The sequence below is a fragment of the Lissotriton helveticus genome, chromosome 8 (genome assembly GCF_964261635.1).
Source record: "Lissotriton helveticus chromosome 8, aLisHel1.1, whole genome shotgun sequence".
Classification (NCBI taxonomy): Eukaryota; Metazoa; Chordata; class Amphibia; order Caudata; family Salamandridae; genus Lissotriton; species Lissotriton helveticus.
The window spans coordinates 983120882-983146017 of record NC_136069.1 but is presented as its reverse complement, the minus strand read 5'-3'; the positions used below and the strand labels follow the sequence as shown (position 1 = coordinate 983146017).

Sequence of the window (25136 nt, the reverse complement as noted above, 5' to 3'; positions counted from 1 at the left end):
CAAAAAGATTTGTCAAGTCACCAAGAAAGCACCGGGTAAGAGTACAAAAACATTCATAAGAAATATCTGTAGTAAAAAAAATATTACTGCAGAAAATGTTTCAGTCCAGAAAAGGAGAAGCAACTCAAACGGTAAGGAAAGGCCAATGAAAAATGTTACTGCTAGAGTAAGAGATAACTCTATGCATGAAAGTAGAAGGAAACAACAGTTTAGGAACATTCGTAAATGAATGTTCCGCAACAGGATAATTGGCAATTTGTTAAAAAATATTAAGAAAGGTCAACAGAAAGTGGTTTTTTATAAGAGAAAAAAAATAGTTGAGAAAGTTATTGATCAGGCATTTGAAATTAAACGTAAGTTATTTATTTTGACAATCAATAGAATTAGGAAGCTAAACAAGGCAATTTATGATTTCAAAAGAAATAGTAGATGGAAGAGAATAGTTAATCGTAGTAATTTTTGTGAAGTTTTTTCTGGAGAATGGATGCATAGTTCAAGCTCTGAGGCATTTTTTAATGAGGAGAGTTATTTCCAGGATAATGATTTGGTGCATGCAGTTGACACCAGTGGTCGAGCTTATGAAGTGAAAGATGGTTGTCCAGTTGAAAAAGAAAAACTTGTGACAACAGAGATAGAAGAGGTGTTAGGTAATGAGGTTTTAGGGAGACGTCCTAAGGGTCCTGTGTACACCTGGAAGTGTAGTAGTATTTGCAGTGTACGACAGGATTCCATCAATTTGCTTTGTGATTTTATACGGTCATTTAATAAGAAAAGTTTGAAGCAGAAAATGAAGTTGTTGCAAGAATTAGATCCTTGCAGAGTTAGAGAAGTGATAGGTTTGCATGGTCATTCACTGGCTTGTCTTTCCAGGAGAGTATGCCAGAGTGTTTTTCATCATTTCAGGATGCTAGCAGTGCATCATAATAAAGTGAGGAAATTAGTTAGAATGTTGTATTATGCTAAGAGTCCAGCAATTATGCTTAAACAATTATACGCTGCTCTTTTGCATGGTTCTGAAATAGATGTGAAGAATATATGTGAAGAAATTGAGTTTTGTTACTTTGGAAGTAAAGAGGAGAATGTTGAAATTGACCAAGAAGAAGAGAGTAATGTGGAAGATAGTGTACAGGTTTCCAGTACAGATAATTTCCAGAGGGAAATTGCGACGTTTGAGGTGAAATCAAGTGAGAGGCCAAATTTCACTTGTGTGTGTTGTCGACGCACTTATTATAAGAATCAGACTAAGTTAGTGGATTTATATGGAAAAAGTGAAAGGGAAAATAATAGTGAATGGAAGGATTTTACAACATACTTGATGGTAGAAAATTGTTTTGATTTGGAATTGGATCAACGTGTGTGTACTTATTGTTGTAACAAATTAAATCAAAACCAGATGCCTGCTAGAGCAGTTCATAATAATCTGGAATTGGTTGAGATTCCTTCTGAATTGAAGGATTTAAATACTTATGAATCTATTTTGATTCAAAGTATCCATCCCTTTCAGGCTATTGTAAGAATGGAGCCAAAGACAGGGAAATTGCCTGCATCAGATTTACAGAGAGGATTAAAGGGAAGAGTTGTTTATTTGCCTCTAGATTTGAAGAAAAACATTAACACAATTGGAGTAGAAAAAGTGGAAGAGGAACCTCTTGTTATCTTAGTTAATGGGGTTCCGACAAAGAATAAGAAAATATGGCAAGATTTAGTAGATGTTAGGAAAGTCAAAAGGGCAACATTGTATTTGAAAAAATATAATAAATACTATAAAAATGTATATGTTGCAGAAGAGGAAGTAAGTGAGGAAGAGGATAGTGATTTGTGTGCTGGTCAAATTGAGAAAGAAGAACCCTGTACTAGTGAAGAAATATATGAACATTATAGTGTTCATCCTTTGCATTCCAAGGAAGTCATGGGGAATGCTATTGAGTTGTTTCAAATGAAACAAGCGAAAGGGAGTCCCATTAGTGTTTGGGAGGAAAGTTTGGAAGCTCGGTGTTTCCCACAGCTTTTTCCAACAGGTCAGGGAGGAAGATATGATGAGCGACCTCATCAAATTCCTGCTTCTGAATACCGGACTTTGCGATTGTATGCAGGAGATCCTAGGTTTCGACAATGCATTCCTTATTTGTTTCATCTCCTGTTTGAAAGCGATCTGTCTGGACTGTCATATGCAGTGAACCACATCTTGAAAAGTGGTATACACATGCAAAACATCTCGGCAAGTGACTTTATGGATAAAGTCAATGTCCAAGACAGTATTTTGGATTCTCACCTGATTAATCTCATGGCGTGTCAGCGTGGTACTAATGAGTACTGGTACCGTCGTCATGGTGATTTAAAATGTATGCTGAGGAACTTAGGAACTCCCACATGGTTCCTCACTTTGAGCTGTGCTGAGTATGGCTGGGAAGACTTACTTGAATTTCTACGAGAGGCAAATGCTAACGTAGAAAACATCGAATTCAAGACACCCGGAGAACTGTGCTCTTTGGATCCAGTCAATGTATGTAGGTACTTCAATCATAGATTTGAAGGTATGATGTCTTTCATCATGAATAAGAAGAATCCACCTCTTGGAGAGGTGTTGGATTTCTTCTGGAGGAAGGAGTACCAAGCAAGAGGTGCTCCTCATATACATATGTTGCTGTGGATCAAGGATGCACCTAAATTTGGAACGGATGCAGAAGACTCAGTGATGAGTTTCATAGAACAGTATTCTATGTGTGCTGTTCCAAACGCAAAGGAGAAAAAAAGCCTAAGAGAAAAAGTTCTACGTTTCCAAAGCCATCGATGTGGAAAGTACTGTCGTCGTAAATTCCGGAACAAAGACAAGTTCTACACCAAATGTCGTTTCGGCTTTCCACGACCGGTGATTTCTAAAGGAAGAGTGAACAGTTTGATGTCTTCGCTGCGACATAATGTGATGAAGAAATCACCTAAAAACACATACAATTTGAAGAGGAACGAAGAGTCTAAGTACATCAACGACTACAACCCAGTGATTTTGTCCATGTGGAATGCTAACATGGATATACAGTTTGTGGCTGATAACTGTATGGCTGTGGCTCGGTATGTGACATCTTACATCACCAAAAAAGAGAAGACAGAATTGAAGGATATGTGGGAGGACATTTCCCATGAAAAGAGCCTCAGCAAGAAGTTGTACAGTTTCAGTCTGAAGATGTTGTCGCATCGAGAAATTGGAGCTTACGAATGTTCTGACCGGTTGTCTTCAGCAAGTCTCTATGCCAAGTCCAGGAGTATCGTTTGGGCGAGTGTTGGTCTTGCTGCAACGCGTAATCGAGTTCTCAAACCTGTGCGGGAAATTGAGTATTTGGCGGAAAAGGAGCCAAACAGTACCGACATTTTGAAGAGCAACATGTTGGATACATATTATCCAAATCGAAGCAGTCACCTCGAGAATGTTTGTCTGTATGAGGTTCTGCAAAATTACATATTCAAGAGGAACATCAAAGAAGATACTGAGAAAGGAGTGTATGCTGTAATAGGAAGTGAGGGATGTCTGGTCAAGCAAAGAAAATGCCACTTGATAAACCATCGAAAATTGAGTGGCGAATCTCCTGAAAAAAAGGAGTTTTTCTATTTAGCACTTTTGCAACTTTTTAAGCCTTGGCGTGCAGAAGAGGAACTGCTTGGAGATTTCCTTTGTTACGAAGACTCATTCAATGCTGCCAAGGAGACCATAGAATGTCCTGCTTTTCCCAAATATGTAGAAATGTTGAATGTGGAAATTGAGCAGGAAGCAACGATTGCAGCCGAGATTGCCAGAGACAGTTCTCAGGACAGTCAGAGTTCTGCTTCATTGAGTCAGGATCCACTAGGAGGACCTCTTATCGAAAATGAAGCTGCCACTGCTATGAATGAAGTGGAAAGAGCCATGGCACATGCTCAGGAGGATGCGGTTAACTTAGAAGAGTTGGAAAGACAACTCAACGTTGAGCAGAGGAAAATATATGACGAACTTACCATGCAAATTGATCATGGATTAAGTCATGACAAGAAAGAGTGCTCATGTACGTCGTTGAAGCCTGTCCGACTGTACGTGAGTGGAGAAGCGGGAACTGGAAAAAGTTTCCTTATTAAAGCAATTTCATGTTATTTGCAGGAAAGGACAGAGTCATCGCTGTCTTGTGTTGTCACCGCTCCAACTGGACTGGCAGCACATAACATTAAAGGGATTACTTTACATCGTTTACTGATGCTGCCAGTGGAGCATGACAACAAATTAGAATATCACAAGCTATCTGGAGATGCTTGTTTTGAAGTTTCAAGAGTCTTGAGGAAAATGAAACTTCTTATCATTGACGAAGTAAGCATGGTTTCCAATGTCATGCTTGCCTTTTTGCATTTGAGAATGCAAGAAGTTCTCAAAACAGAGTATGATGTGTTATTTGGTGGCAAGCACATCATTGTTTTCGGAGATCTTCTGCAGCTGACACCAGTGAAAGGGCAACCTGTGTTCAAAATGCTCACGCATGAAGATACCAGGAAGTGCTTAGGGAGCATTGGCAACGTCAATATATGGTTAAACTTCAATTATGCTGAACTGCATGAAAATATGCGTCAGGCAAAGGATGAAGTTTACAAGACTATTCTACAAGATGTTAGAATTGGAAAAGTGACCGAGCATGGGAAAGAAGCTTTACATGCACGATTACTGACAAATTTATATCCAGACGAAGATGTTGTGCCTGAGAATATTTTTCAGAAAGTTACTGAGAAAAAATCTGGAATATGTTTGATGCCAACTCTTGCAGAATGTGCCAAATTCAACAACAAAATGTTGCATTTAGAAAAGCAAGAGATTGTGAAACTGGAAGCTATTGACAGAGTAGAGCATATGGGATCAACAATTATTTTGTCTGAGAATCTGAAAACAAAATTGGATTCATTAGAGAAGAGTATATCTAAAACTGCGGGTTTTGAAAAGACTCTGAATGTGTGCTTGAACTGCCGTATAATTTTAAGAAGGAATTTACATGTTGAAAGAGGTCTGGTAAATGGATCAATGGGTAATGTTGTTGATTTCGTGAAATACAGAAATAGAGATGGAATTGAATTTTTAAAAATTAAATTTGATGGCATTGAGGAAGTACAGCTAATTGGTCGTTGTTCTGCTAGATTTTTGCTTGTAACAGACTTATATGTTCGTCGTAAGCAGTTTCCTGTTTGCTTGGCATATGCGGTGACAATCCATAAATCGCAAGGTTTAAGTGTAGACTGTGCATTGGTGAATATTGGCAGTTCTGTGTTCAAGGAGGGTATGGCATATGTGGCATTGTCACGAGTTAGAACTTTATCGGGATTGTACTTGATTGAGTGTGATGTCACAAACATTTGTGCGGATCTAGATTGTGTTAAGGAATACAATAGGTTAAGAAGAGAGTATGCGCCACATTTGCCTCAGTATCCTTTGTTTGAGAAACGTGTGGTAGGCCGGAAACGAAGAAATGTGACCAATACTGGGGAGGTTGTAGCAAAAAGACGAAAAGTCGATGAACCTGAAATTATAAGCAGAAACAAAAAGGATTCTGTTGAAGATGTTGTTGGTTTTCAATTTGAAAATAGTTCTGGTGTCAACTGCTATGCTAATGTAGTGGTTAATGTTTTGTTTTCTCTAGAAAATGTAAAAGAAGAGATTGTGGTCAATTCTGATCAAAGATTTTGCAGTTTGTTAAATTCTGTGTTAGAGAAATGTAGCACTGATAGAAGAAACATAGAAAGTGTGTCTGAAATTCGAAATCTGTTAGACAGATGTTCAGGCCAAACACAATTCTCTCAAAATAGTCAGCAAGATTGTCAGGAGTTTTTAATGTATATGCTTGATGTATTGCATGATGAAGGTGTAGATGTAGATCACCTGTTTGGGCTTTCTTATCAATGGCAGCATGACTGCGAGAACTGTAGGGTATCAAGTATTACTAGTGTAGACTCAGAAAGATTTATATATTTAACTTTGCCAGACAGTAAATCAGTCTCTTTTAATAAGCTAGTAAAAGCAGCTGATCACAACATGGAGTGTAGCCAATGTAAATCTGAAATGATGTCCACATTATTTATACGAACATATGGCCAGTATGTCATTTTAATGTTCCAACGATGTAGGCCTGATGGAACAAAATTGACAACTTTAATTAAAAATGTTGTGGCTTCACAGTTGTCAATATCAGGAAGGACATTTGTAACTGTAGCAATTATATATCATGATGGTCCTTCAATAACATCAGGACATTATACAGCTTATTTAAAGTGTAGAAATGGCTGGTCATTCTGCAATGATTCTGTTTTAATTTTCAAAAAAAAATTGCCGTATGACCTTAAAAACTCTTACCTGGTGTTTTTAAAACCAACATTTTAGGGAAAGAATCTCGGGATGTGCTCTGAGGAATTTCAAGAAGTTCTAATGGCTCCTACACGATTTGGCCTTGAGGATAAGTGTAGTACAGAGACATAACTTCTTACCATAACACTGGACGTCATGGAGAAATACGTGCACTTTGAATGAGTTCAGAAAAACTGTTTCTTTTTATAAGCTAATTGAAGCAGCCAATCAAAACATGGAGTAGAGGGAATGTAAGTCTGCAATGCTGTCTACTGTTTTACATTGCTTTGTGATTAAAAGTGATGTAGAGAATTAAATAATTGTACTAGTCATAAAGGTAGTGTAAGTCTGCTTCATAGTAAGCAGTATCAGTGTGATAGGAAATGTAGAACATGATTGAGCAAGAAGGGGAAGATATTAGTAGTCCAGGATTGTGAAAATGATCTTCAACATTTTAATTGTGAAAGTTGCGGAAATACAACATGACGGGATTGGCTTAAAAGAATTCTAAGAGTTATAAATGGCTCAGACACGATTTGGCCTTGTGGAAACGTGTGGTAGAGAGCGAGAAGTCATTTATTGTATGTAACATGTTTTTGAAAACGATGGAGGTTTTCTTTCAGAAAGTGGCGGGTTGAAAGTAATAACAGCACAACAGAGTGTAAGCTGTTCATAGGACATCCTTGGCCGTCATGGAAAGTAAGTTAACTTTAAGGAGTTCTGAATTCTGATTTGTTATGTTGTATGGGTTTTTTAAACACAATCATTTTGATTGTGTTTTTTTTCCCCGCTGTTATATGATGAATACCTTCAAGTCACTGTTTTAGTGAAATTTGATACATTCTGAGAACAGCAAAAATAAACCATTTAACATGTATAATTAATTCTGTTCTGTTTGCATTTATGATGTACATGTAGAACTGTGTAGGAGGCATGGAGAAGGTGAGGCTTCTGTAAGTGTCAAAGTTGTTGCATACAGTGCTCATATTCTACGTAGTCTTTTATATTTCATTACTTTCACTGTTTCTGACTGATCTAAAAATTTTTTTTTAAAAAGAACAGTAAGTATAAGGGAAGGAAACAGACAGTTATGTTAAAAGAAAGACAGCTATAGGGAATAAACTAGGGATACTGTTACCCGCAATCCTGTGCTGATGATGTCACTGAGCATGTCATGAATGATGTAATATGTGACATCATCAGCAGTGGATTACGGGTAATAGTATCTCTAGTTTACTCCCCTATAGCTGTCTTTCTTTTAACATAACTGTCTGTTTCCTTCCCTTATACTTACTGTTCTTTTTTTAAAAAAAAATTTTTGGGTTCGCTTCCGGTTCGCGTACCGGCGAGCGAACTGGGAAGCGAACTAAGAGAAATAGAGGTTGGCACAGTTCCAAATATTGTACCAATTTTTTAATAACGGGGAGGTAGTTCTGAAAAGAACTTTTTTTTTATTGTTTTTGTTGTTTTATATTTTTTTTATTATTTTTCTGAACATTTTTTTACTTTTTTTGAATTTTTCTGAACAGTTTTATATTTTTTGGGGGGTTTTTTCGGAGGGGGCAACGAAAACGATTCATTGTAAAGGGCTCAACAGGAGCAACAAAACAAAAAAAAGAATTTATTATTTGGGGCGTTTCGTACAAACTTGCATATGATAGTCAATAGCTCTGTTGATCAGAGTGATGCTACTTTCTCCGTAGCAAATGAATCCACTGCAATGTACGCAGACTTGTTTTACTTCACGAAATCTCGTTTGTATATTTGGCACCATCTCCCCGCCCTCTGGTCCCGTTACTTCCGGTACAACAGATCTTCTGGCCATAATAGGGAGATTATCTAGGTCGTTACGAAACTGTGCAGCACTGTAGTTGTTAGGATGCCACCTAGTCATATGGCGATGCATTGTGTAGTTTCCGAAACTGTATTTTTTGTCGGTCCCTCTGGACAGTCTATCTTGACATATAAGGCAAGTTACGTATCTTGCATTTACTTTTTTCTGACCTTTGGGAATTTTAAAAAATTGCCAAATGAAGTTTTCTTTCCGGTGAGACGTCCTGGGCTCCTCAGGCAAAAAGTGCCTCTCTTCGTGCTCTTCCTCCTGTTCCTCTTCTTCCTCTTCTTGCTGAATTATAACTTCAGCAGGTGGTCCACTCTTCCTTGGATGTGGTGGAGGTGGTGGGGAAGCACCAGCTGAAGCTACTAAAGAAGCCATTGCTCACTGGTAACAAAGGGTCTTTCTCTCACAATGATGAAAGTCAGAGTGAGGAAAGAAGGAGGGATTTTCATCATTTGGGAAAAACAATAGTTCTCAACCAATGAAAAGTGTTCATTTTAGATTATATAACCTAGTCTTACATCATTAGGGAACCAAAAGTGAAATGAACCAATGAAAAGTGTTATTACCAAGTCACATGACCTGCTGTGTTTACGTTACGCGCTTTGCAGGGCCTCCCGGTTTGCTTCCAGAAACCTGCGCTTTGCGCCTCGGTAAGCGTACCAGTTCGCTAACGTAGCACGTCATATGACGTATCACGCGACAACGCGAAACGTCATGCGGACGGGAGGCGTCACGATGTTGTTTTCTAACGCGGCAGTTGCGGTAAAGGAACGTTTACTGGCTCGCGGTCTATTTCGTGGCATCAAGGTCAGCTAACGGGAAGCTTCCCGATTCGCGAAGCGGGAACGAAGAAAAAAAAATATAAAAAAAAAAAATTATTAATAAACATAAAATAAATTTTTGGATTTAAAGAAGAATACATTTTACAGCTACAGATATTAGCTGTTAAAAAACCAATGAAATTCACTGAAAAAACCATAGGTTATAGACCATATATAGTTAGGAATTAGCATTTACAAAACCTTGAAAATTCACTGAAAAAACCATAGGTTATAGACCATATATAGTTAGGAATTAGCATTTAAAAAACCTTATTTTACTCAAACAAAACCATTGAAATTCCATATATAGTTAGTTGCACTAACTATATATCGCGCACCCGCAATCCACTGCTGATGATGTCACATATTACATCATTCATGACATGGTCAGTGACATCACTGATTACATCACTGATGACATCTCAAATGACATCACTGATAACATCTCAAATGACATCACTGATGACATCTCAAATGACATCACTGATGACATCATCTAGTGTCTGTGTGTTTTTGTAAAGTTTAAATACGTTTTACACATTGAAGAATGAGTGGATGTATGGAAGACTGAGTGTGTGTGTGGCTGGCTTGGAGGTGTGTGACTCTGTGCATATCAATGTGTACTTGTATCAGTGATTGTATAAGAGAGTAAGTATGTGTTAGTATATGTGTGAAAAGTATGGTGTTCTGTGTTTAACTATAGATGAGGAAATCGAAGTGTGATTGATTCTTCACAGGACTGACTAGGTGTATGAGTGCATATGATAGTGTTGTAATAATGAGTGACTGTATGTATGAGTGATTGTATGGGTGAATGAGTGAATGTGTGTGTAGACGTAGGAATCAGTGAGTGCGTATGTAGTAACTGGTATTGGTGTGTCATGATGTCATCAGTGATGTCATTTGAGATGTCATCAGTGATGTCATTTGAGATGTCATTAGTGATGTCATCAGTGATGTCACTGAAGTATGGTGTTCTGTGTTTAACTGTATAGATGAGGAAATGGAAGTGTGATTGATTCTTCACAGGACTGACTTGGTGTGTGAGTAACTCCATGGATGAGTGGCAGTGTGTGACTGTCTGCATAGGTGTATGAGTGCATATGATAGTGTTGTAATAATGAGTGACTGTATGTATGAGTGATTGTATGGGTGAATGAGTGAATGTGTGTGTAGACATAGGAATCAGTGAGTGCGTATGTAGTAACTGGTATTGGTGTGTCATGATGTCATCAGTGATGTCATCAGTGATGTCATTTGAGATGTCATCAGTGATGTCATTTGAGATGTCATCAGTGATGTCATCAGTGATGTCACTGACCATGTCATGAATGATGTAATATGTGACATCATCAGCAGTGGATTGCGGGTGCGCGATATATAGTTAGTGCAACTAACTATATATGGAATTTCAATGGTTTTGTGTGAGTAAAATAAGGTTTTTTAAATGCTAATTCCTAACTATATATGGTCTATAACCTATGGTTTTTTCAGTGAATGTATATATATATATATATATATATCCATATATCTTGAAAAAAACTAAGGGCCCGTTCTCCATCCCAGGATATCCCCCAGCGGCCTTTCGTCCCTATGAAGTCAGAGAGAAGTTGAGGATCCTGCATCTGCAGCTGTACCTGCTACCATCCAGTCTTCAGACCAAGGAGAAGACCCAGAACATACAGGTGATGTAGTGAGTGATGTGAAGAGCAGGACTATTTATCCCAATGGTGGGGCACTTGCCACTTCAGGAATTCAGCATGTTAGGATGCGAAGACCCTGCCCTTAAGATTCCCAGCTTGCATGGCAGCAGGCAGAGCTCCCACAATGAGTTGAGGGATGACAGGGAGTAAGAAGTGGGTAGCACCATGAAATAAGCTACAGTTTCTGATCAGACAAGAGGGACATATTTCCCTGCCCAAGAGAAAATAGTTAGAAAGGCTCCTCATGGAGCAATCATGTTTAGTGCTAGTCAGGTGAAAATCAGAACTGCTTTCTTTGAATTATACTAAACAAAGGTGTTGCATATTAAATCATAATAAATATTGCAGCATTAGTCTATCATAGACTGCTAGCAGTGGGTCAAGTTAGATGCCAGTAAAATGATGCCCTGTCTGTTTAGATATGCGCTCAAACAGCTTCTGCAACGGCCCTGAAAGCATCTTATGTGTACCGAAGTAATTCACGAAATTAGCAAAAACTATAGAACAAGTATTGATGTTATTGCTCCATTGTTTCAGATATCATTCACGATGTGTAGAAGCCTGCAGTTGTAAATCCATGTCTGAAGAAATCCTCTACAGACCTAGCATGACCGGCTGATTTCTAAATTCTTTTACCTTGTTAATATTTTATAGCTTTTTTATTATTAGAAAAGGTTTTGCCCTCAAACTGAGAATCACCAGTAACCACTATGCTATGTGAGGCTCTACTTTGATACAGATGCAAACACGCATCTTTTAATACCTTGCACTCAGCAGTGGGAAGGATTGTTGAAAAGATTTCCCCTTTATGAAGAAATGGTAAGGGATGAGTGACCTTTTCATCAGGATTTATTACTTCATTTGCTGTTCTTGTTTGGTATTTTATGTCATGAAATCTAAACCAGACAATGCAGGCTTATTACTCTTTACCAGAACAGTGGATGTTGTAGATGACACTTTCTATCCGAATTGTAATCATTGTACACCATTTTTAAAGTGATATTATGGCACAACTACAATCGAAAATTATACATGACTAGTCCCTCTCTTTTGTTTATGTGGTCCATAATCAGAGGAGCAAATCACCAAGGTGGAGGCAACAAGTTTGCAGAAAGATGGGCTCACAACACCATGGTGGATCTGAACAGGATTCAGCAACAGTAGCATCAACTCCAGAGAGGGCTCAGAAGCACTTAGCGGGGCTGAACCAAGACAAGTTCATGAAAAACAGGGCAATACATCATGAAACAGGCATATGTGATAACTATTGTGGGTAATTCCACTATCTGTACTTAGCGGAGATATATGGTAGAGTCATTTAACATCGGTAGCTAAGTTAGACACATTAGGTGAGTAGGATTCGATTTCTACAGATTCCAAGCATTAAAGGGATGGTTAAGTTACAATTTGTGTTTCGTCTTTTCGAGGTTGGTAAATATTGTGCCTGTAGTGTGCATTCCGGGCTCTACAAGGTACAGATGACCGCAGCACACACCTTTCCTATTGTGATTGGCTGAGGTAATAAATAGGGGAGCTTTTCCAAATTGTGACCACTCCCCAAATAGTGACTCTGTTTTAAGAGTGCATCAGTTATCTCCCACATGCAGTTAGGGAAGCCCACACCAGACTGGTTCACATTGGTGGAGCAAGCCAAACTCCTGGCTGATGTCTGACCCTGCACACAGCATATTGGCGGCCTGCCTCAAGCCCCCCATGAGAAAGAGGTGGGGGTTTCAAACACAAACCCGACACAGCAGGAACCCACCTGGGTGCATATCACTGTGTCACTCTCCTAGTAGGGTTACCATTGAGCAGATGGAGGAATACCCCACTGCAAAGATGCAGCGTGGCTTACCATGAAGTCAGCCAGCCTATTAGACAGACCAGAGGCAGGCTTCCTGTGAGCTAGGAGACATGGAGGCTAAGTGGCCTCCCCTATCGCCTAAGTAGCACATCCAAGAAGTCTGCATGGGCAATCACATGTCACCTAGTGATGAAATTTGAGTATCACATCCAAGTGTGACAGAAAAATCACTGCAATTCCAAGGTGCGAACTGGAGGCTCAGCTAGCATAGCGACATGTGCGTCGGGCAAACATGCATGAGCCACTTAACCCAGTAATCAGCTCCAAAAGACAAATTAAGTTGCGAAGAGAGACCACGCGTAAACATTTCCCTGGAAGGAGTACCCGAAATGTAAGAGGGTTGGCATGTATTACACTTTGCTCAAACCCAGGGAGAGATGGCAGATGATGCACAGAGAATGGCTGGAGAGGCACAGGCACCATCAGCACACCTCATGGGCAGAGCAAGCACACATGCTTCTATTGTGGTGTTTTAGTGAGTTAATTGATATCGACATAGTAGCCCTCAGGTAGAAGATGTGGATCGGCCACCTCAATAATGACTTCAGACCAACTAGGGAAAATGATGGAACTCTAAAATTATCCTTTCTGCTCCACTCCGCAGCACAAGAGATATACAAACTGTTTAAGGACCTTCCAGTCATGGGAAATGATGATGACTATTATGCAACTATCACCACTGCATGATTCCTTTTTTACTGTTCCTCATTGCCAGGGTTTGCATGGCAGTGATGTACAGTAAGAAAATGGTTATATGTCTATCTGTTCTTAATAAGCAGGTTGATATATAGCCACTTCTGCAAAGGCCTTTACTCCATCCTTAGAAAGGTTTAGCTATGGTGGTGATGCAATAGTCACCGCTGTAGCCAAAACTATGGTCCACCCACATATAAATTGGGCGGGAGGACCATTATCTTTGTGGTAAGCATACGTCATTGCTATTGCGATGGAGTATGCTTGCCACCAAATATAAACTGAGCCCTAAGTTCCACACCCAGGAGAAGGTGTGCTTCACTGCGCTAGATGAGCTTGTGAAAGTGTGTGTGAAACGTTGTCCACAGTGATAGCCCCTAGGAAGAGCAAACACCTCCAAAGAAGAGGCTTGTTAAACACCTTAAACCAAGGTAAGCCTTGGTATTGGAGTCTTCCCCGATGGATGGCTCACATGGTCATTGTTAATGGATACTCCTGATTCCTGGTGGTAGAGCTAATGAATTTGATGGCTTTACAGAAAGTTCACCCCCTGTCGGAGAAGGCATTTGAGACCTTCTGCCTCTCAGAAGTAATAAAGACTGATAATGGACCCCTGTTCCAGGAGGGTGAATTTAAGGAGGAACTGGAAGGTCTAGAGATTCTCCATCGGAAGATCATGCTATTGTGGCTCCTGGCAAATGGTGACATAGAGAGATTCATGGACACACTCAAAGTGCTGCCATTTGTGGTGGATTAGGGGAAGACTTAGAATTGGCCTGTACCCCTTCTTACCTAGCTATTGGTACACACCTCAGAGCATAGCACAGTGTGCTCCAATCACCATAATGCTGGAGAGACCCGTCAAAGATAACAGTTCACTTGATACAGATGAGAACCCCACCTTTTCAACCAAACTGACAATCACAGGCATCAGCAGAAAATAAATGATTAAAGCAGTAAAGTCAGAATGTCCAGGGACACAGGCAGCTGCATAGGAGATCAGGTCTAGGAGATCAGGTCCTGATCAAAGACACACAGACTGGTTAGAATTTTGGATGCCCTTCGAAAAAGTTGTGTGGACTGCGGTTGGGATCAAAGGAATCATGCCGTCTGTGCAACGGGAAGGAGAGATTGCCATATAAATTATTGTGTGGCTCAAGAAAGTGCCTGCCAACTCAGACCTCATGGTGGAGGAGAGTGTAGATGAAGTAATGCCAACCCAACAAATAGTGTCCAAATTATCAGTGTGCAGTTATAGTACTGATTATTCTGTCAGATTAGCACATTAGGATAGGCAAAGCTTGGTAGGAGAACCCTTATATGTTCTCATATAATCTAATGTAATAGTAATATAGTTGAATTATTTGTCCTTTTTACCATTCTTGTCATGCTGGTGCACTTGGTTTGCTTCATTCGATAAATCATTGCAGCGCATATATTTTACACAAGATTTGAGTTTCCTCAATAAATATTCGAACCGCCACTTGTGAATTTCTTGTGTACCTCTTTGGACATGCCTGAGTTACAATTGAAAGGGTAAGATTTTGTTATCAGGATATCCTTGGGTGAATTTGGGTTGTCATGTTCTTTTAGTGGCCTTTCACTTTAGTGGCCCAGATGACGCTCTTTGAGCTGGCCAGGAACCAGCATATTCTCATGGTATGTGTGGGCCCAGTCTCACATATTTTATGCTTATTTTGCCCAAAGGCACAGTCATACTGAGAAAGTAAGAATCGTATGAAAAGCGGGAGCATGCATATTTTATTAGCAGCTCTGGTGGCCTAAATTACATATGCAGCCGTGTGTCCTTTTTTGGTTCTGTATTTTTCTGTATTTGTCCCACATAGGGCACCAGAAGTCTTGGGACTTTGTGGCAGAGTGAGCAGACCCGCCCCCGACTGCTTGAGCTGCCTCTGTTAAGCCAACATCATTAGCTTTCGGCATAGGAGCCAGTGAGCTCCTTCTCACCCCCAAGTCTTCACTGGTGGGTTTTTGGGGTCTGAGGTCTTTCATCAAAGCACAGTGGTGCTACATATCTCCTGCCTTGATGTTAAGGGGATGGGGTCCACAGGACACGCATATTTGTTCCAGGCCCTGAGGGATGGGGCTCGCAGAGCCTAAAGAACCTTTGGGGAGTGGGGCCCCACACATTGCTCTTTCCCCAATGGCTGGTAAAGAAATTGTGCCAGCCCTCAGGCCCTAGTCCATCCCAAGGGTATTTTAAGGAAATGTGGCAAAGTGCTATGCACCCATTTTCCCGTTTGCTTTCTTTCAGGGGTGTGAAAGGTTAAAACCTTTAAAGGATCATACCCCCTTCCTGTTCGGCTGATTTTGACTATCTCAGGCTCATTTTACTCCTGGTGACCAGCTCTAGTATCAGGAACATTCACAATAGGCCTCCTGGCCTCAAACAGATGCACTTTGCGAATAACTAATTTTACTGGCTCCTCGAACCAGTCTTCTCCTTTCTCAGTTTCTGGTGGCCTTTCCCCTGCTGATGGGGCTTCTTGCGCAATCCCTCTGTTACCAGCCTCCCAAGTACCCTGCGGCCCACACTCTCAAGCCCCAGAGTCTCCTAGCTGTCATTCAGGGCACTTGAGGTGAAACAGACTCCAGATCTTCCCCCAGCTGGACCTCAGGGGGCATAATGGGGCCAGCGCCTCTGGCCCTGAAAAATCCCATATGGTTGTATCTGCCACAAGGCCCAAAATCCAATTTTCTTGACGCTAATGCTCAGCCACTAGAATCTTCTTTATTTACCACTGACTTTACCTTACTGGGTGACCTCAATTTTCACCTAAAGAAATGTAGCAAGCCTGACACTGTGGCTCTGTTAGGCTTCATGTCCGGTTTTGGCTTAAAGCAACGTGTTGTGGGGCCAACCCATCGCGCAGGCCATACCCTTGACGGTATCTTTTCCAAGTAACTAACTCGTGAATTTAGCAATATTACCAGTAACATGGTCCGATCACAGTGCAGTAACTTGACATATTCTTCTAGCCCACAGCACAGTCCAGGAGAAGTGAGAAGCAGCTAGAGTAAGCGCTTCCCTGCTGGGTTATCTATTCTGTCATTTCTGCATTCTTGAAGCCAATGTATATATTTGCAGGTCTTTCCAGTTCACCAAGATTTGGCTATTGTCACTTCCCCTGCATGCTCAATTACAACCCAAATGGTTACTAATACAGCTGAGGATGGCATTTGTTATCCAAAGCCTCTAGTCTGAGTATGCTCAATATCCAGGTTGAGTCTTCTCGTGAATACTGTAATTTGTAATTTCCTCTCCCGTTCTTTCTTACCAGGTACTAGGCACAGGATTTATACTGGTCCAGGATATTCCCATTTTCCTGCTGGGTGGGGCTAAAACATGTCCCAAACAAAACCTCATTTTTTTCAAGTCCTTAGGTATTCATTCAGTCAGCATGACCTATGACTCTTTCTACAAAGCCTGGTGCAACTTGGTCGGATCACCTAATGCTTTTCATCTTAGCCTAATATGGAAGCCAATTAATATGGTCATTTTTTGCCTTGATCAGAAGATATCATGAAGAGCATGCCCTGCCCAATCAGATAGTTCAGGGGGCTTGTTTCAGTGAAAATTAAATTTTTGGGGTTAGGGTAGGGCATGGTCACCGAGTGACCTCACCATGTGGAGGAATGTGTGCCAAAAAAGGAAAATTCTATAATTTAGAGCCAACTACCTCAACTCTCTTCATGAGAGTTTCAGGTGGCTACTGGGTTGGTTAGTGGAACAGATGATCTGCTGATGGTCCAGGCCTTCCAGCCCTACCGCAGGATTGCCAGGAGATTTACGTTATTTCAGGTGGGTATGAGTTGGTTAGAAGGAGGCCAGACCAGCTTGTAGTTCAGAACTTCTAGCTCTACTCCTGGGTTACCAATGATTTTATATTTTCATGGACTGTGCCCAGCTTGGGTCATGGGAGCCCCGATAAAGGACGATGTACTAAGCGGTAAACTAATCTCTGCTTTTGTAATTATGTTATTTATATGTATCATGCTGGTGTATTCAGGTCTTAATCCTTTGCCTTGCATATATTGTGTGCCTTCCTGTGCCTGCCCACACACGAATGTAAATAGGAACATTGTGAATTCTCAGTGCAATGCTATTTGGGAAGTTCGGTCTTAATCTCACATTGTATGTAGGAGAAAATGGGAGGATTGCCCATGTTATGCATCAAATAAAATCAAGGTACATGCTTCTTCAAAATACCAACAGACTTGTCCGGTCTCTTATTTATCTCACTAACTTTATGATTTGGGAAGGACAATAACATTGCACTAGTGAGTGAACTATATGTTGAAGCATTCAGCATTGGTATAAAGTCAGAAATGATGAGGTGTAGGGGAAGCAGCCAATATCTAGTCCCTTGCATTTACAAGGTCTCATCTGGGTAGGAGAATCTAATAAGTCTTCGTTGGCAAACTTTATAAATTGTGCTTGCCATTGTTACAGGCACTGTCACCGTACTGTTGCCACTTCAAGATTTAGCTTGCATATGTGGTGTTGAAGGGGATGTTTCATAAAGGGTCCCACAATTTATCGGTCAGCATTCATTCGGGCTTTTCATGTATTCATGTCACACCCAGCTACAGTGTAAATTACAAGACTAGACTGAACATGCAGTTCACTAAACCAAACATTGCTGTGGAAGTATTTATCAACAGGCACTGAAGGAAAACAGCTGACAGATATTTCACCACAAAATCAAACGATGTATTACATTTAAACATCCAGTTATTGGTAGAAGGCTCGATCATACTGATGCTTTGCTCCATCAATGTGATTCAGACGTGCTCTCCAATTAACAGATACCTCCCAGCCCACTCCTGTAGAGAGGACAGTGTAACATGGACATACGGAAGAACAAAAACAAACGTGCCTCTATGCTGTAGCAAGCACATTTATTTTCTTTTGCAAAATATAAAAAAGATATAGTTTATTGACCAAACACAGAAGCCCTCTCTAATAAAATACCAAATAACAGAAAGCATTCTTATTGGATCTTGCTTTCCCTGCTTGTAACATGACAAATAAATGGATGTTTTATTTGAGGAAAACAACATTGTAAATTTAAGTTTCCGAAAACTGCGAGTCTGGCGACAGTCTGCAGTTTATGAGAGCCAACCTCACCTGGAACTGCTTGAGTTTTCCCATCAGGTCCTCGAGTCTTTGGCAGTGGTCCACCAGTACAGATGACAATTTCTTCCAGCGCCCAAGGACATCCTCCATTTCTGATTGATATTTATGCCTGACCTCTGGAGGTGCTTTAACAGACAATGCATCCACAGTACTGCTAAGATAGTTAATATCGTCCTGATGCTCCTGTAGGGAACTCTTTAAGGCCTGTAATAGAGAACGAGCTTGCATCACATAAACAGAAACAATCCTTCAATGTATTACCCAAATGGATAAAAGCTAAAACACATTTAACAACAGTCAATTCTTTAAACAAAGTCATTTCAAATATGCAGGGTGATTGTCCAGGCAATCTATACTATGACTCGCTATAGGTTGTGACATTACTCAGTTACACACCTTTCATTTTTTTTTTTAAACTCACACATCTAAACTCTAAAGAAGAAAAATAATTTCACTGTACATTAATACTATACAAAGAAAATGCAAGGAACTGGGGCAATGGTAAAATCACATGCGATTTTATCATTAAAACCTGGAAATTCCACATCAGTAACATGCAATCACAAGAACACCCCAATGGAATGGAGAATTACTGTGTACATTGATTCTTCTGGTTGTAAAAAACTTGGAATTTGCCGTTCTGTACGGTTTTACAATATACATTTGCCACATGCCTCGACCAGGTGGAAAATTTTTGCACGGGTCTTCGGGAGCGAAATGGAGCAGGGAGGCGCTGGGGCGAGTAAACGAGGGAACAGGAAGCTTATCCCACCAGGAGAGCATTGTGCGCTTCACCCCGTTTAAAACAAGCATTTACAATGCAATGGTCTCGGCATCATTAAAGGTAGAGCTATTGGCATTGCTCATGACATTTTTTTTTCTTTAAATCATAAATAAATGGCATTGTCATTTACATTGTCAATACACACCACTCTGCACTCAACTGCACTCACCTGCACTGCACTCAACTGCACTCACCTGCACTGCACTGCACTGACCTGCACTACACTCACCTGCACTGCACTGCACTCACCTGCACTGCACTCACCTGCACTGCACTGCACTCACCTGCACTGCACTCACCTGCACTGCACTGCACTCACCTGCACTGCACTGCACTCACCTGCACTGCACTGCACTCACCTGCACTGCACTCACCTGCACTGCACTCACCTGCACTCACCTGCACTGCACTCACCTGCACTGCACTCACCTGCACTCACCTGCACTGCACTCACCTGCACTGCACTGCACTCACCTGCACTCACCTGCACTGCACTCACCTGCACTGCACTCACCTGCACTGCACTGCACTGCACTCACCTGCACTGCACTGCACTCACCTGCACTGCACTCACCTGCACTGCACTGCACTCACCTGCACTGCACTCACATGCACTGGACTGCACTGCACTCACCTGCACTGCAATCACCTGCACTGCAATCACCTGCACTGCACTCACCTGCACTGCACTGCACTCACCTGCACTGCACTGCACTCACCTGCACTGCACTGCACTGCACTCACCTGCACTGCACTCACCTGCACTGCACTGCACTCACCTGCACTGCACTCACCTGCACTGCACTCACCTGCACTGCACTCACCTGCACTGCACTCACCTGCACTCACCTGCACTGCACTCACCTGCACTGCACTCACCTGCACTCACCTGCACTGCACTCACCTGCACTGCACTGCACTCACCTGCACTCACCTGCACTGCACTCACCTGCACTGCACTCACCTGCACTGCACTGCACTGCACTCACCTGCACTGCACTGCACTCACCTGCACTGCACTCACCTGCACTGCACTGCACTCACCTGCACTGCACTCACATGCACTGGACTGCACTGCACTCACCTGCACTGCAATCACCTGCACTGCAATCACCTGCACTGCACTCACCTGCACTGCACTGCACTCACCTGCACTGCACTGCACTCACCTGCACTGCACTGCACTGCACTCACCTGCACTGCACTCACCTGCACTGCACTGCACTCACCTGCACTGCACTGCACTCACCTGCACTGCACTCACCTGCACTGCACTCACCTGCACTGCACTCACCTGCACTGCACTGCACTCACCTGCACTGCACTGCACTCACCTGCACTGCACTCACCTGCACTGCACTCACCTGCACTGCACTCGCCTGCACTGCACGCACAGCACTTGCCTGCACTGCACTCGCCTGCACTGCACTCACCTGCACTGCACTCACCTGCACTGCACTCACCTGCACTGCACTCACCTGCACTGCACTCACCTGCACTGCACTGCACTGCACTGCACTCACCTGCACTGCACTGCACTCACCTGCACTGCACTGCACTGCACTCACCTGCACTGCACTATACTCACCTGCACTGCACTGCACTGCACTCACCTGCACTGACCTACATCGCACTCACCTGCACTGCACTCACCTGCACTGCACTGCACTCACCTGCACTGCACTCACCTGCACTGCACTGCACTCACCTGCACTGCACTCCACTGCACTCGCCTGCACTGCACTCGCCTGCACTGCACTCACCTGCACTGCACTCACCTGCACTGCACTGCACTCACCTGCACTGCACTCACCTACACTGCACTCACCTGCACTGCACTCACCTGCACTGCACTCACCTGCACTGCACTCACCTGCACTCCAATGCACTCGCATGCACTGCACTGCACTCACCTGCACTGCACTCGCCTGCACTGCACTCACCTGCACTGCACTCACCTGCACTGCACTCACCTGCACTGCACTGCACTGCACTCACCTGCACTGCACTCACCTGCACTGCACTCACCTGCACTGCACTCACCTGCACTGCACTGTACTCACCTGCACTGCACTCACCTGCACTGCACTCACCTGCACTCCACTGCACTGCACTCACCTGCACTGCACTGCACTGCACTGACCTGCACTGCACTGCACTGACCTGCACTGCACTGCACTCACCTGCACTGCACTGCACTCACCTGCACTGCACTGCACTGCACTCACCTGCACTGCACTGCACTCACCTGCACTGCACTGCACTGCACTCACCTGCACTGCACTCACCTGCACTGCACTCACCTGCACTGCACTGCACTCGCCTGCACTGCACGCACTGCACTCGCCTGCACTGCACTCGCCTGCACTGCACTGCAGTCACCTGCACTGCACTGCACTCACCTGCACTGCATTGCACTGCACTCACCTGCACTGCACTGCACTCACCTGCACTGCACTCACCTGCACTACACTCACCTTCACTGCACTCACCTGCACTGCACTGCACTCACCTGCACTGCACTCACCTGCACTGCACTGCACTCACCTGCACTGCACTCACCTGAACTGCACTGCACTCACCTGCACTCCACTGCACTGACCTGCACTGCACTGCACTCACCTGCACTGCACTGCACTCACCTGCACTGCACTGCACTCACCTGCACTGCACTGCACTCACCTGCACTGCACTGCACTCACCTGCACTGCACTGCACTCACCTGCACTGCACTCACCTGCACTGCACTGCACTCACCTGCACTGCACTCACCTGCACTGCACTGCACTCACCTGCACTGCACTCACCTGCACTGCACTGCACTCACCTGCACTGCACTCACCTGCACTCCACTGCACTCACCTGCACTCCACTGCACTCATCTGCACTGCACTCACCTGCACTGCACTGCACTGCACTCACCTTCACTGTACTCACCTGCACTGCACTGCACTCACCTGCACTGCACTCACCTGCACTGCACTGCACTCACCTGCACTGCACTCACCTGCACTGCACTGCACTGACCTGCACTCCACTGCACTCACCTGCACTCCACTGCACTGACCTGCACTGCACTGCACTGACCTGCACTCCACTGCACTCACCTGCACTCCACTGCACTCACCTGCACTGCACTGCACTCACCTGCACTGCACTGCACTCACCTGCACTGCACTGCACTCACCTGCACTGCACTGCACTCACCTGCACTGCACTGCACTCACCTGCACTGCACTGCACTCACCTGCACTGCACTGCACTCACCTGCACTGCACTCACCTGCACTGCACTCACCTGCACTCCACTGCACTCACCTGCACTGCACTGCACTCACCTGCACTGCACTCACCTGCACTGCACTCACCTGCACTCCACTGCACTCACCTGCACTCCACTGCACTCACCTGCACTCCACTGCACTCACCTGCACTGCACTCACCTGCACTGCACTCACCTGCACTCCACTGCACTCACCTGCACTGCACTGCACTGCACATACCTGCACTGCACTGCACATACCTACTCTGCACTCACTACTCTGCACTCACTACTCTGCACTCACTACTCTGCACTCACTACTCTGCACTCACTACTCTGCACTCTGCACTCACTACTCTGCACTCTGCACTCACTACTCTGCACTCTGCACTCACTACTCTGCACTCTGCACTCACTACTCTGCACTCTGCACTCACCACTCTGCACTCACCACTCTGCACTCACCACTCTGCACTCACCACTCTGCACTCACTACTCTGCACTCACTACTCTGCACTCACTACTCTGCGCACTCACTACTCTGCGCACTCACTACTCTGCGCACTCACTACTCTGCGCACTCACTACTCTGCACTCACTACTCTGCACTCTGCACTCTGCACTCACTACTCTGCACTCACTACTCACTACTCTGCACTCACTACTCACTACTCTGCACTCACTACTCACTACTCACTACTCTGCACTCACTACTCTGCGCACTCACTACTCTGCACTCACTACTCACTACTCTGCACTCACTACTCACTACTCTGCACTCACTACTCTGCACTCTGCACTCTGCACTCACTACTCTGCACTCACTACTCACTACTCTGCACTCACTACTCACTACTCTGCACTCACTACTCACTACTCACTACTCTGCACTCACTACTCTGCGCACTCACTACTCTGCACTCACTACTCACTACTCTGCACTCACTACTCACTACTCTGCACTCACTACTCTGCACTCTGCACTCACTACTCACTACTCTGCACTCACTACTCACTATTCTGCACTCACTACTCACTACTCTGCACTCACTACTCTGCACTCACTACTCTGCACTCACTACTCTGCACTCACTACTCTGCACTCACAACTCTGCACTCACCACTCTGCACTCACCACTCTGCACTCACCACTCTGCACTCACTACTCTGCACTCACTACTCTGCACTCACTACTCTGCACTCACTACTCTGCACTCACTACTCTGCGCACTCACTACTCTGCACTCACTACTCTGTGCACTCACTACTCTGCACTCACTACTCTGCACTCTGCACTCACTACTCTGCACTCACTACTCACTACTCTGCACTCACTACTCACTACTCTGCACTCACTACTCTGCGCACTCACTACTCTGCACTCACTACTCTGCGCACTCACTACTCTGCACTCACTACTCACTACTCTGCACTCACTACTCACTACTCTGCACTCACTACTCTGCACTCTGCACTCACTACTCACTACTCTGCACTCACTACTCACTACTCACTACTCTGCACTCACTACTCACTACTCACTACTCTGCACTCACTACTCACTACTCTGCACTCTGCGCACTCACTACTCTGCACACTCACTACTCTGCGCACTCACTACTCTGCGCACTCACTACTCTGCGCACTCACTACTCTGCGCACTCACTACTCTGCGCACTCACTACTCTGCGCACTCACTCCTCTGCACTCACTACTCTGCACTCACTACTCTGCACTCACTACTCTGCACTCACTACTCTGCACTCTGCACACTCACTCTGCACTGTGCACACCACTGATATCATGGAATCTTCCACCACACTTTCTAAAACTCTATAGTCCGAAGCATAATAGGCACAGAACCAAAAGAAGGTAGACATTGCTTAAAATAATCTTATTGTATTTATGAGAAGCAAAAGCGAGACTGTGAAATGAGCTGAATATCAGTTTGTTACGAATCAACAGAGTGGAGTTAGAGAACCAAGAAATAGTAATTTAGAATCCGGGTTAGAAGGAGTAGTAATCACAAGCTGAGGATCAACGGGCGCGAAACAGCGTGGTGGGCGCGCAGGAGACGCAGCGTGAGCGTGCACATCAGCTGAAGATCGCCGGAGAAGACACTGAGTCTGACCTGCTGCAGAGGGAAAGAGCCCGGTGAGTGGGGGTAGAGGGGGGGGGCGGCAGAGAGGGAGTGGGCAGAGAGGGAGGGTGTGTGTGTGTGTCTGTGCGTGCGTGTGTCTGTCTGTGTGTGTGTCTGGCGCGTGCCTGCCTGCCTGCCTGCCTTTGTGCGCGTTCACAGACCCTGGTCGGCTCGTCCACCTCTCTGTAGTCCCTTGCTAGCTTACTAGGCGACAATAGTTCTCGTTGCCGAGACCTAAAAAGTGTGGCACGAGGCGCGGCGGCTGCTACACCCTAAGCCTCATGCGATGTTTCGAGTAAGAAGTACCTGCCGGAAAAGTCAAGTATAGCCCTCCCACACCCTGTAGTTGGAGTGAAAATCTCTGCAGTAATTTCACTCTGCCTGACCCAGAATCGAGACAGAATGAGGACACATCATTTGGAATTATAGTTTGAATTGACAGAGACATCCGTTTAAAAGGAATGCTCCATTATTTCTTTTTTCGTTTTGACGGAGTAGTGTGTGAAGCCTGGTAAAGGGGAAATGC

General features: G+C 43.9%; 1 protein-coding gene across 7 annotated transcripts in view; it reads right to left on the bottom strand.

The window, feature by feature from the left end:
• The window catches only part of DMD (dystrophin), a 6826337-nt gene that overhangs the window by 4730111 nt on the left and 2071090 nt on the right, over positions 1-25136 (bottom strand). For all 7 annotated transcript variants that reach the window (XM_078657819.1, XM_078657824.1, XM_078657821.1 and 4 more), the window contains exon 23: positions 18417-18629. In XM_078657819.1, the coding sequence (XP_078513945.1) occupies positions 18417-18629 (213 nt within the window). The remainder of the gene's footprint in view (positions 1-18416; positions 18630-25136) is intronic.